This window comes from Nothoprocta perdicaria, unplaced genomic scaffold (assembly GCF_003342845.1).
Source record: "Nothoprocta perdicaria isolate Ctin4 unplaced genomic scaffold, notPer1 scaffold_366, whole genome shotgun sequence".
Classification (NCBI taxonomy): domain Eukaryota; kingdom Metazoa; phylum Chordata; class Aves; order Tinamiformes; family Tinamidae; genus Nothoprocta; species Nothoprocta perdicaria.
Window position 1 is genome coordinate 416,919 of NW_020455606.1, and position 13,270 is coordinate 430,188.

Here is a 13,270-nt window from a genome sequence, read left to right on the forward strand (position 1 = left end):
ACAGTGGGACAACAGATGTATACAGATCCAAATAGCCAGGGTTGTTCCCTCTCTAGACACAAAACCAGCAGCTATTTAAGCAGCAGTTTCATATGGTCTTGCTTAACAAAGCCATCTCCATTTTTGTATGTGTTGGTGTGGTGGAGGCGTATTTTTTCATGATTTTCCTCTCAAGTTCAGCTTCCAATTCTTATACTCCTGCATACAGAGACAACGAAAGTCTCTGCTCTGCTCCTCTCCAAAGCAGATCTTCCCAGAAGTAAGTATTAGTCTATCTGAAGGAATATACAACTTATGTTCTCTGAGCATTCTGCATGATTGATCCTAAGGACAACTTATTCTTTTTAATTGATTGCTGGGAAGTTGAACTTCCCTTGATCCAATKGTATATGGTATATTTGGAATTGAGCACTGAAGGTCTGCATTTTCTTCAAGAACAATCTTAAACACATAGTCTGTGCCCAGTGCTGTTCGGTTCATCARTTTTAGGGCACTAGCTGGAGAAGGTGAGAAAAGAAGCAAGCATTTTTCAATAGCAAAGGGCTTCAGATTTTTCAGTCATTGTCTTCAGTGTCTGTAACATGATCAGAAGAGAACAAGAATACCCAAATTCTAGATTACGATTTGGAGTTTTAGAATTTCCATTTTTCCTCCCAAGTACAGGCTTGATGGAAAAAAGAACTTACCTGKTTTCCCTCTCCAATAGCAGACACAAGAAGGATGGATTTGGTGAACCTTACTGTTTCCTTTTGTCCATTCCAAATCTCATGGAGATAGCCGCGTAGCACCAGGTAGTTGCCATTCCTTGTCTCAGCATAATGGCATAGTATACATCCCTTCTGGATCATGGAGCAGATTCAAAAACTGTGCATGAAATGCATGGAATTTGAACCTTTTACTCTCAAGCTCTGGAATAGTCACCAGGTGACATGTTTCATCTCTTAGAACATACTGCGCAACACCTTGAACTAGATTTGCCCACCAAATTGGCATAACAAATGATAGCCTGATGCCCATGAACATCTTGACTTATCATCTCAAACACCAACATGACATTCTTTTAGGAAAAAAAGGTAAATTTCTTTTGCCTTTATTATGTCTTCGCAAATTTACTGGGCTCCCAGCCACAGAATATGTGTACTGATGGCTTCATAAACTTTTCTAATCCCCTTTGTTGGCAGAGAAGAGTCAATAGGTGCTTGTGGTCTGTCCAAGCTATTATTTCACTCCTCCTCATGTTGCTATAACTTTCCCTCCCTCAACCCATTCCCAGTGTACAACATCAGTCACATTTAAATGCCATCATTTACGTAGCTCTGCTCTCAAACCGTGACAAGACTTTTGTTTTTGATGACGGAATGAGACATTCAGTGCACACTCTCTGGCTGCACTACRTCTCAAAGGAGAATCTTGCCATGTCCTTCTTTTGCAGCAAACATTTCTCTGACTCTCCCCAAAACCTTTCCCAAAGTTTGAGACAGGTGGAATGAGGATGGTGTAAACATCACACTTCAACTGGTTCAAGCTGATTCAAATGGACTCGCATGAGCTGGATGCTGTTTAGAATCTTTTTCTGGTGACCAACCAGGGTGATCCCAATTCGCTGGATATCTCTGCAAGAGAATGGAGGGTGTGGAAGGTGTTAAAAATGGGCTCCTTGTTTTGAAGAGTCCCAGTCTATCTCCCTGTAGCTCCACATCAATTTGTGTGGATATCATCTTTTTGTGAGAAACAGTTGATTACAGTTTCTGCTTTCACACTACAAAGCAAAAGTTTGGGGGGTGGGAGTGGTAAAAGGCTATTTTAGTCTCAACTTGGTAGGTTATGATACAATAAGAAGCAGTGGAAGAATGTTCTATTGTCCCATCCTTCTCTTGACTGTAGTCTTCCACATAATACTTCAACCCAGTATATAGCATGACTAGTTCTTCATATTTCCCTGAAAATGGTTATCAATGGCAGCTGTCACACACATGTGTTAGTCTCTCTGTAACACTGACAATATGTTTTGTAGCGTGTGTGGAACCTCTAACAGTGCTCATAGAAACAGATAAAAATGTACAACGGTATGGAGAGTATCCATAGGTCTGAAAAGATGTAAGAAAGAATAACTACTCTACTCTGAATTCCCTCTCCTTTCTCATGTGTAAGTTTTCTCCAGATAGTTCTTACTCCACATATCTCTGCCTGCTTTTGCTTTGCAGTAGGTAATCTTCTGCAAAGAAAGCTCACTGTATGTTATTTCCTRCTGCCTACCCTTCTACTTACTCCAGAGTCATGCGTGATATGACATCAAATGCAATCAGACCAGCCTGATCAAAGTTCTCCTTGTAACGGCCCATCTTGATGGCATCCAACCACTCATGGGCACTGCTGAGTGAAGGGAAGTCTGGAGGAGAGTTGCTCAGCAGAGGCTGAGATGGTCTGAAAAACAGGTAAGAACARGTAAGTTCTAAAAGCCCAAGTTACCATCAGCTGACCACCTCTGTTAAGCTGAGTTAAGGGGAGAAAATGCAATCTCAGAACAGCACAGAATAGTACCAGATGTACCAATAGTACCATGAGTACCATGCCCTGATTTTCAGCATCCCAGCTTGATATTCTGTTCCAGGGTACCTATCTTCCCATTTCTACCTAAAAAGAAATCAACCCAACCTAAGGAAGTTATGSTTTTTCCCATTTTATATTTTCTCAGGCATGTTCTCGTTGCCCAGTCTACATTTTCTGGGACCTATCTGCTGAGAAAGAAGTTGCAGTGGGAAGGTTTCGAAGGAAGARAGATGAAACCCTGCATCTTTTTCCCTTGTGACTCATTCCCCAAGATGCTCTCCTTAGACCAAGCAGTAACTTGTTGAGAGAGGAAGTGATCTTCTGAACTGCAACATCTGTCAACTATAACAGTCGAGGGCGAAGAAACCTGTTTATGGATGGCATTCACTGTTTCCCCTGCCCTATGAATCTGTCCAAAGCTACAACTCCTTTTATGTTCTAGTTTTTAGTAAACTGTGAAGAACCATGTACTTTTCCTGTCTCCCAGCCATAGACTTCATTGCAGTGGGCCAAGGTTTTATACCCTTGGGAAAAATCTTTCAGGACAACAGGACATAATTCCTTCATCAGCCTGACAGCCATCTAATCTCAGGTCCATTTATCGCCCCAGAGACTTCGCTTTTGCTGAACTTGGGCCTGTGGTTTCATCAGGCCTAAAAATACAGATGGGAAAGTATGGGATAAAAGTGGCAATTCTAATTACAGTTCTAGCTACAGTTTTCCTTTCCTCCACAAGCTAAGGTCTTCTTGTCCTTGATCACCTCTTCTAATACCTTATGTAGCTGTACACAGTACTATCCCTCCCTTCATCTCCAAGATCTCTCACTCCTGCTCATTCTAAGTGCACCTGATACTCAGCGCTCACAACTCCTAATTCATTCTGATCACCCACTAAGTGAATCAGACTACACAGTTCTTCTTCCAGCTCCCTCTCCCTCATTCACTGTTCACTGTTTTCTCCTCATGATGCATACCCAAAGGCCAGTCTTATTATTTCACTCTGAATCCTCATTTTACCTGCTGCTCCCAGTGCCAGTGGCTTTGAGTGCTGATGGTTTGCGGATCATTTTATCTAGGGCACTGACTATTTGTTCAAATTTGGGTCTCTGTACCCGTTCTTTTTGCCAGCAATCAAGCATTAGCAGGTGCAAAACAGTTGGGCAGTCTGGAGGTGGTGGCAGGCGATAGTCCTGGTCAATGGCATTAACCACCTRCAGGAAAAAACAAAACTTGATCATAGCTGGAAAAAAGCAAACAAACAAACAACAACAATAATAAAACCCCCAAGCTGTAGTCACTGGGCTGCATATGACTTTCTGCTACTGAATTTGATAGAGAGGAGAAAGGCAGATTAACATTCTCACCGCTTCCAAAACTTACATCCTGATTGGACATGTCCCAGTAAGGCCTCTCACCATAGGACATCACCTCCCACATGACAATGCCATAGCTCCAGACATCACTGGAGGAGGTGAATTTGCGGTACTGGACAGCTTCAGGGGCAGTCCAACGGATGGGGATTTTGCAGCCCTAGGGACAGTGGGAGAACAATCAGAAAGTTAGTGAGATATGGACTATTTGAGGAAGTGTCATCACTAAATTCATCCCCTGCAGCATGGCACAACAGAAATAGATACTGCTGTTTTAAATTCAAACTATGTTTAAGGTCCACCTTTTTCTATTGAGACTTGCAGATGAAGAACCAGCATCAGCCTTTCCTTATTTCTGTGAATTTCATAATATAACAGAATTCAACCTTTTTATTCTGGTGGCAGATAATCTAACGTTGCTGAAAGTCACAGGCATTATGACACCTACAGCCATTTTTTACAATCCCATCTTGTAACATTAAATTTTAGCATTAAATCCTTCCTCTATCTTAACCTCTATGCAGGTGTGACCTCCCAGATCATAATTCAGGCACTGGGCATGTATTTCTAGGCATATATAACTTGCCTACACCTTTATACCAAATGCTGGTATCAACCTGCCTGTTATACTCTGCCCGCTTTTGTGTTATATATGATGGCTGTCAGAACTTCATGAGAAGTAAGTTTATCTGATGGTTGTTTGTAAGACCCTCCAAGGGATATATTTCATGGCTGTCTTGTTTAGAGGAAGAAAACTACTCTTTCCTCAAGGACTGCATTCCTTCCTTCAGWCGTTTATACTTCCTGTGAGAAATCAATGAACTCCGTTTCAGTTGATGGTGTTTGTCCTATTCACCATTATCCCACGAAGAACTGTACTGACACCTCAGTTCACATGAATCAGATTTTCAGTTGTTCTTGGTTGGAACTGGTTTGGAACAGACAGTCCTAAGGTGAAAGACCCCACYCAACTTTTCTGTGGTTTCAAGGTGATTTAAAAAGGGTATGCCAAAGTAGTCTGTACCACAGTCAACTGAATGTTCTATGGGCATGAAGAACAAAGGCTCTACATACATTTACATGTAATCGAAGAGAACCACATGGCAATTCTATGCTTGGCAGCAGAGCAGTATCTCCCTCCAGAGTGGTAACTCACCAGAGCTCCAGTATAGGTGGGGTTTGAAGCATCATCTTCCAGAAAGCGGGACAAACCAAAGTCTGAGACCTTGCACACAAGGTTGCTGTTGACTAAGATGTTACGTGCTGCCAGGTCACGATGTACATAGTTCATATCTGAAAGGTAGCGCATACCAGCTGCAATTCCTCGCAGCATTCCCACCAGTTGTAGCACACTGAACTGTCCTTCCTTCTGCTGCAAATTTAGAGGAAAATAAAGCTTTCTGTAACAAAAGGAAATGAAGCCAACAGGCAACAGCAAAGAGCAATATAACAAGGTGGGTTTATGAAGTTAGAGTACATCTATCTTAAGTTCAGCGAACCTCTGAAAGTTCAAGGACAGCCAGTAAAAAGGAGTATGAGATGCTTAAGGCAAAAAAAAATTCTCTAATGAAGTCAGACAACAGTGATCTACTTCTGAAGACAAATTTCATCTGATGGCTACATAGTCTGTTAGCCTTCTGTGTCTAAAAAGGCTGTGTCTTGTTTCATATTGAGTTGACTAAATGAAGGGTTTCAATCAGAGAGACAACTCTGCTCTTTACAATGAATTTCTATACTATCCAGTAGGTTCATGCACTTCCAAATAAACTCTCTAAAATAGTTGTGGTTAGACCTGCATTTGATTGAAAGAATCTGCACTATAGAGATATCTATTTTTGTTTCATTATTAGGGGGAAAAAAGGGAAACTGAGAGTTTAATTTAATGTAAGTGCTATATATTAACTCTACAGTTACTGGTAAGTTTTATTATTTGAAGTCATCTAAAAACATTCAGAATAAATAAAAATATTCAGAATGAAAACAGAATAAATACAGAATAAAAACATTACTGGAAAGGCAAACTTTGGAGCATGCATATAGTCGCTGAAGGGCTATAAGCAAAGGAAAACAATTTAGAATTAATTATCATTAAATATTTGAGTTGAAGATATCTATATCTTATAGAGTATAGAGATGTTATATGATGAGTGAGCATTATAATCATGTTAGCCCAGCAAACATTTAATCTGATAACTTGCTTATATTTCTATTGCATTTGCAGATAGCAATATGGAGATAAGRAGGAAGAGGAAGGAGTAAGGAAATCAACAGATCTGAGAGTGGCACAGAGCAAGGTGAAGAAGGAACAGTTGTTGGGGACTCCATCTCGTGGTACCCTGAGGAAGGAATCCAGCGATCCGTTCTCCATGAACTCTGTGACAATCATGACTGGTCGGCTCTTTGTGACTACACCCTCCAGGTGGATGACATTGGGATGATCAAACTGCCCCATGATGCTGGCCTCGCTTAGGAACTCCCGCCGTTGTTCATCCGTGTAACCTGACTTCAGGGTCTTAATAGCAACTGTATATTCACGCTTCCCTGGCGGTTTTAGGCGCCCAAAACACACCTCTCCAAACTCTCCTGCCAGGGAGGGAAGAAACACAGCTCAAGTAAGGCAACACAGCAAAAAGAAAAAATTAGTTTTGTGCAGTGAAATGTTTTACTATGAAAAACACCAGCACTACTTGGGAATAGGGTTACTAAGCTGTTACTGAAGGCTCTGAATTCAGTCAGCTTGGAGGATACATCTTCAGGGTTCAAATGAGGTACTCTAGGTCTTCTTAGGGTGTTTTCAACTTGCGTGGGGCCAGCATCTTAGGTTAATTAGGTTAAGGTGCATTTGGGTAAAAATGAAGCTTAACTATCCAGAGAGACTTGATGTGCCAGGAAGGAGGGTGGGGTCCATTTCAGGCCAGCAGGGTGTCAGCTCTCAAGGTAGATAAGAAGGCATTTTAGAATCTGTAGTTTCTCACGCTACCTGATCCAATGACTTCTTCAATCTTGATGAAGGACACATCAATCTCCTTGGCAAACTCTCTAATAGCTTCATTAGGATCTTCATAGGTTGAAGGGTCAATGTAATATTTCACTCCAAGCCCTGCAGTGGAGAAGACAGCCCAAAACATCACGCGAGTCAATCCTTGAGAGAAAGGGGTGCTAGTGAGTCCTGAAAGTAGACAGGTCCTTGTCATTTGTTCCTCAGGAACACTTACCTCGTGCACTGATATACTGCTGCAGGCGGTCTGTGTATGGAGTCTCTCGTCTTTTACTGCAGGACATAAAGGAAAAGAAAGTCAAACACACACAAAAGTCTCCCATAGGATGCTGGAGTAGGCTTCTCAGTGCAAGGCTCAGAGGATCCTTGAACTTAGGGGTAGAAAAAGGTCATTAAGATCCTAGCCTGCCTATCCTTTATTAAACAATGTGGTATTGTTTTCTACATGGTAGTGTGCAATCCCAGGTTAGATATGTCAAATGACAGAACTTCCTGCACTACTGTGATTTAAAAAAAAAAAAAAAAGAAAAAGAAAAAACAAAAAAAAAGAAAGTAAAAAAAGCCCCTTAGTTTAGCATTACTATCTTATCCTGGAAATTTTCTTTCTGTGGAGGCTAAACTTACCTTTTAATTTTATTCAACTGCTGCAAACTACTCATTTCAATACCAAGCTAAACCCTCTCTTTCAATGTCTTTTAATTTCTTCAAGAACATTCTCTTTTTAAGAGCCATTTACTCAAATTTCACATATTTATGTGCTTAATTAACCCCAGAAAGGTTGATATTTTATTTCTGCTCTCTGTCACTTAACAGCATTTACTTTGGTTAGCCTTTGCCTAAGCATGGTACCCAAAGCCAACTGCACAGATCCATGGAAATCTGTTTCATGATATGATCTCCGTGTGTGCAGCTCAAAACAAGTATGATCTTAATTACTGTAACTTTTTTTCTACAAAGATACATCTGATTTCCAGTCAGAATAGACGGTTCTCAGCAAAGGCTCTTCTAAAATACTGTCATCCCCTGAAATGTGTATGTTTCAAGCAATTTTCCCATGAGATAACTGTTTTCCAAGTGTCATCCTATTCTTGGTTTACTGTTAATATTTTCCATTTTCAAGCCACTTTCTTTTTTTCCTGACACAGTATACAGCTTTTCCTTTAAAAACATAATTCATGCTAAATCATTTCTACATAATTCTAAATCATATTAATTAGACTAGATCCCAAATCAAACCTAGGGTATCCTGTAGTATTCCATTGTATAAATAGTTTTGTATTACCTCATATGCTTTACTGTTTAATATCTGTCTCATGGTTGCAGTTCTCCAACCTCTTTTGAGTTATGTTCTATTTGCTTCAGTTAACATGAAATCTGAATTTTCTGAAATATGATGTTACATGGCTCTACTAAAAGGACCAATGAAATTTTGTCTATTATACTTACTTGCAAGACCTTTTTTTTAAAAAAAAAATCTGCTAAAATTACATATGTGGAGTTATTTCTACTTCAAAAATCTTTTCTTTTTACTGTGGGAAGAAATTGACATCAGAGGATGTTGCCCAAAACCTTTTAAAGCGCATGTGGCAAGGCAGACTTACATTAGCTTTTTTCTAGGTCATCCATCATTTAAAAAAGCAAGTAAACAAATAATTAGCTTAAATAGATAAGGCTTTCACACTGTGTGTTGGCAGGACACGATGTACTAACCATATGCAAAAACAAATTTAAATTATTGCATTTGTCTCTAAATACATTCAATCTTTTTACAAGTTCATTTTATATGGCCTTCCTCATTTCCTACATCTTCAAGCTTACTCTTGTAGACACATTTAAAATATAAATTTGATAGCTTTTTTTTTTGGAGTTGCTCAGCGTTTTTTTTAAGCTGCTATTTATTGCAGATGCTCCCTTGTGCATAAATAAATCTACCTTTTATGATATAACTTTCTAGSTGGTAAAGTATGCTTACAGAATCTCTTTGACAGAATCCCCTCCCCAATGCAGTTTGGTAGTATTAAATCACTGTAGTTTAGTTTTGTTGTTGTTTTGTTTTGTTTTTCTGTTTTCTTAGAAAAATATATGCTTTATTGAGTTGTGCACATCATATCACATTTCCAGCTGTAACAAGAAATTATATTTTAACAGTTCGAAACTACAAAAGGAGGCAATAATATAACAATATAAACATAACAATATTTGATAACTCTTGTCTTTCCAGAAAGAAAAAATAATAAAATAAGATATACACAGATGAAGAAAACAAATACAGAAAGGGAAAGAGAACAAAATAAAAAAATCTGAAACTAAATGTCACTTTCTAAAGTTAAGCAGTTTATAAATTTCTTTAGCCCAGCAGAAAGAAAAGCTAATAAGTCCCTCCTGTTTAGAGGCAGAGTAGAGCAAACATACATAAGTCCACTATTTACAGTCTAAGGGATAAAGTTCAAAACTCAGGAAATCCAAGAAGTGGGTGATGACTGTTTCCTTTCTTCAACTATCAAAAACCTCTAACCCCTAAAAAGCTTTATGAGTAACTCTTTATATTTCTGCAGTTTACATATTCTGTCCTTCTTTTGCCATCGCAGACTATCTGTGCATTAACTTATCTTCCCTGTTTTCCTTTCCAAAATGGCATGTGGTTCTGCATTTTCGAACCTAGATTTTATCTGAGTCTGTATTTCATAGATAGCTTTTTTTTTTTTTTTTAGCAAATGATCTATGGTGTCTGATGGTTCTTGATTAAAAGATACTTTGCTGCTACGCAGCATCTTTTGATAAGGGGATCTAAAACAGTTTTTCTTCTCTACATTGTTTCATTCATTACTTGCCTGACTTAATTTACAGTCTCAATAGAACTAATTCATTTAAATTAATATTATTAATTAATTAATATTAAAATTAATATTTAGCACTAGCTTTGAAAAGTTCTATTGCTACCTAGCTGAACTGCAAGTACATGAGCGTTTTACCCCAACGACATGCACCTCAGATGGGAATAATGAGGCAGAATCTTCCTTTAAATTCAGATTAGGGTCTCAAGGGCATTTGAATGAATGTCAATCAGGATGTCTCTCTTGGGACAGGGTTATGTTGCAGGGGTAAGTTCCACTTTCTGGGGTGCAGGCACTGGCACATGAGCAGGTCAAGGAATTCACCTCTTGAAGATGATGGCAAGGATGGCAATGGCAGCAATTACCAAGAAGGCTAGACCACCAAGTGCGGAGCCCACAATAAGCGGCAGTCGGTCCTGCACCATCTCCGAGCGCTCCCCTAGCAAGTGAGACACAAACATACACACAAAATGCAGAGGACAGGGGCTGTTAGAGTTTCCTTTCTACTCAGCTAGGTTTCACCCATAATACCATTCCCACCAGTCCTCCACTTTCGAGGCTTTGCCTGTATGTCAACATATGCTTTTATGTTTATTCCTCCTTCCCTTCACTGCACTTCTCTAGTCCTTTCTGTCTCTGGAAAGTCAGTGTTCCCTCCAACCCTCTTTGGCCTTCCTTTATCCACTGATACCTGGCTAAGCTATGTCAGTAGCTACCACTAAACTTGGACTGTGAACACACTTAKCTCAGCTCAGCTTAGCTTGTAGATAATGTACTTAAGTACCTTTGACGCAGACCAAAGGTTTTATAAGATGATACATTTCTTTTTGTAAGAACGGATGGGGATATTGTTGGAAGTCAAGGTTCTATGTGTCCCACTTGTCCTTGCACAAACATTTAACTGTAACATGTCCTGTGGCAGCTGGAGGCCAAACCACAGCAGAGTACAGTACTATGCACCCTAACACTTTCGTAAAGAGAACTGCTGATGCACTCTGTTCCTTCCTGATCAGAGGCACAGAGGTATATGAAAACAAGGAGCAGGAATGGGGAATATGGAGGTACCAAAGGCTATAATATGTGTAAACAGTATGCTCTGMCAATGTGAAGTTTCTGAGAGCTAAAAATTTTTTATCTGCAAATCATGGCATACAGAAACATGACACAAGTAAGAGCGTCATGAAGCAGCATTTTGGAGCGTAAGCCAATACACTCAATGGCACACTAAGTGAAAAATGTATATGTGCAAGTCTGAGTACAAAACAGCAGCACTCACCTCCCATCAGAGTCTGGAAATACATCTTTCCACTGTATGGTCCATAGCCCACCGCAGTTCTGGCTCGTACTTGGAAGGCGTAGATCTTGCCTGGACTCAGATTTGAGATGGTGGCCATGTTGGTTTCGCTAGTCAAGGTTAATGAATTATCCTCATCATCTGCCTGTGAATGCCAATGACAAAAAGGGAAAATGGGTGCTTGGCCAACACTACTGGCTATTCTCATCAAGCAGTGCTAGATTTCATGTGAGTTCAGTAGTCCTCAGTTTTCCCTCTCCCTCTTGCTCTTCAGACCTGGGTTTCTCCCATGATTCTCATGCTTCTTACTGGGTCTGTGTCTTCTTACGAGATACAGAACTATCTCCTGTTGTGGGTCTTTGCTGAGAACATTCAAAAGTATTCAATGGTCTGTTTTGATATTTTGCAAGAACATGTATAATACTTTATTCAGAAAGTTACTGGACATGTTATAAAATGCAGTCAGCTTTACTTGTTGGAAGAAACAGTAGCCCTGCATAATCCCACACATATTGGCAATGTGCTTGGGCAACCTTGCAGACCTCTTCCTTCAAGCTAGTTAGACTGGGCATCATGAAAGATGTGTGTGGAAATGAACTTTGTGTTTGCCATCTTGTAATTCCAGCATATGAACTGTGACTGAGGACCGAGGCTTGGCACTTTAGTGAATGAAAGAGTGCACTTCTTCCCAGTGAATTTCTTAGAGATGTCTCTTCACCCATATATGAGGAAGAAGACATCCCTCCACAATCCATGATAAAATGTTGCAGTGACTTCAAGTCCTGCATATACCATGCTTAGAAACATGAGCAGAAATATTCTGCTGTTCCCTCTATTTCCCCGTATCAACTGTCACTAAACTTATTTAATGGTTTAGCCACAGGTTTTAACTTAGCTACAAGTGTCTGCTCCTTTTTCCATTTTTTTTCCTGATCGATAGATGATTCCAAGCTGAGAAATGCAGATAGACAAATATTAGATGACATATATACTAATAACTTCAGTGTTTGTTACAGCATGTTCTTCCCTCAGAACTGAAGCACTTTTCTCCATCCAGATTTTCACATTCTTTCTTGTATTACAGCTAAACAACAACCTGCAGTGCATCATTCTCTGCTCACCTTGTCAAAGTAGCGAAGCTGGTAATCCAGGATCATCCCATTAGGTTGGTCTGGCTGAGGCCAGGATAAAGTGATGCTACTGGTAGTGCGACTCACCTGATGCATCATGGGAACTGCAGAGGGGACTAGAATAAAACAAAGAAAGAGAGATTGCAAAGGGAAAAGCTTAAAGAGGAATGACAATTGAATATTTACTACAATACGCTGATATGTTAATTCATCTCTTTAATTATCCTTAATTTACATCATACTTTATAAAATAGCCCAAAGAAATTCAGGTATAATTTCATACTACTGGGAGATTGAGTCACCAACATTTCAGACAGAAAATGAAAAATCTCTTAGCCAATTGATAGTGAAGAGGAATTTTCAAATGACCTGCAATGTAACTGGGAGATTCTTCTGGTCTTATAATATGTGATTTGTACATGTTACAAGTTAAAGTACCAGCTTTACCAGCAGTTTCTGCTTTTTGGAGAGTGGGCCAGTCAGGTATGTCTCCAACTTGGAGCTGCCACCTCCCATGATCCTGTTTTTAGTGTCTAAAGCCTGTGGCTGACATTAATTATGGTTGGAAAAAAATCAACCTTTTTTTTGGTCTGAAGTAAGGATCTGGCCCTCAAACATAAAAGAGACCTAAAAGTAAGTAAGATCTTTGTCCCTATAATTTTTAGAAACCTTCTGATTGGCTTTAAGCTGATTATTCTAAAAATCTGAAAGTCAATTCAAGATTTTGGCATAAGGAGTTCTGAAATTCCTTAAATCAGGAGGAAGAAAACAAAATATTATCTTGAAGACAATAAGCTAATATGGTTAACAATTTCAAACACTGCTTATTGAATTAAAATATGTAAATGAGAGTAACAAGCCAGCTTTTTCCCCAATTCATTGGCCTCCTAGAGTCACCACTATCATTTACAGTTTCTGAAGTCAACCTGAAGTAGATAATAGTCTTTGTAATAGGAGTTCCTTTACTGAAGGGGATTCATTTGTAGTTCCTCTAAAAAATGTTCTCAGAATGAGCAGGGAGATGAAGAGATGTTACAGCCACTTACTAAAGAAGCTTTCTGGAGAATGAAAATCCATGTCCGAAAAATAAAAAA

The 13,270-nt window shown here is 39.4% G+C and overlaps 1 protein-coding gene across 4 annotated transcripts in view; it reads right to left on the reverse strand.

The window, feature by feature from the left end:
* Positions 1-1,087: 1,087 nt before the first annotated feature.
* The window catches only part of LOC112951703 (ephrin type-B receptor 5), a 67,711-nt gene continuing 55,528 nt past the window's right edge, over positions 1,088-13,270 (reverse strand). For 3 of the 4 annotated variants that reach the window (XM_026044448.1, XM_026044449.1, XM_026044447.1), the window contains 11 exons: positions 12,168-12,292; positions 11,029-11,191; positions 10,077-10,191; positions 7,136-7,191; positions 6,901-7,020; positions 6,256-6,503; positions 5,077-5,292; positions 3,931-4,080; positions 3,568-3,761; positions 2,269-2,424; positions 1,088-1,613 (listed from right to left, as the gene is read on the reverse strand). In XM_026044448.1, the coding sequence (XP_025900233.1) occupies positions 1,505-1,613; positions 2,269-2,424; positions 3,568-3,761; positions 3,931-4,080; positions 5,077-5,292; positions 6,256-6,503; positions 6,901-7,020; positions 7,136-7,191; positions 10,077-10,191; positions 11,029-11,191; positions 12,168-12,292 (1,652 nt within the window). In that variant the 3' untranslated portion in view covers positions 1,088-1,504. Of the gene's footprint in view, positions 1,614-2,268; positions 2,425-3,567; positions 3,762-3,914; positions 4,081-5,076; positions 5,293-6,255; positions 6,504-6,900; positions 7,021-7,135; positions 7,192-10,076; positions 10,192-11,028; positions 11,192-12,167; positions 12,293-13,270 lie in introns of those variants that run through there. The other variant, XM_026044450.1, reaches the window with a different exon arrangement.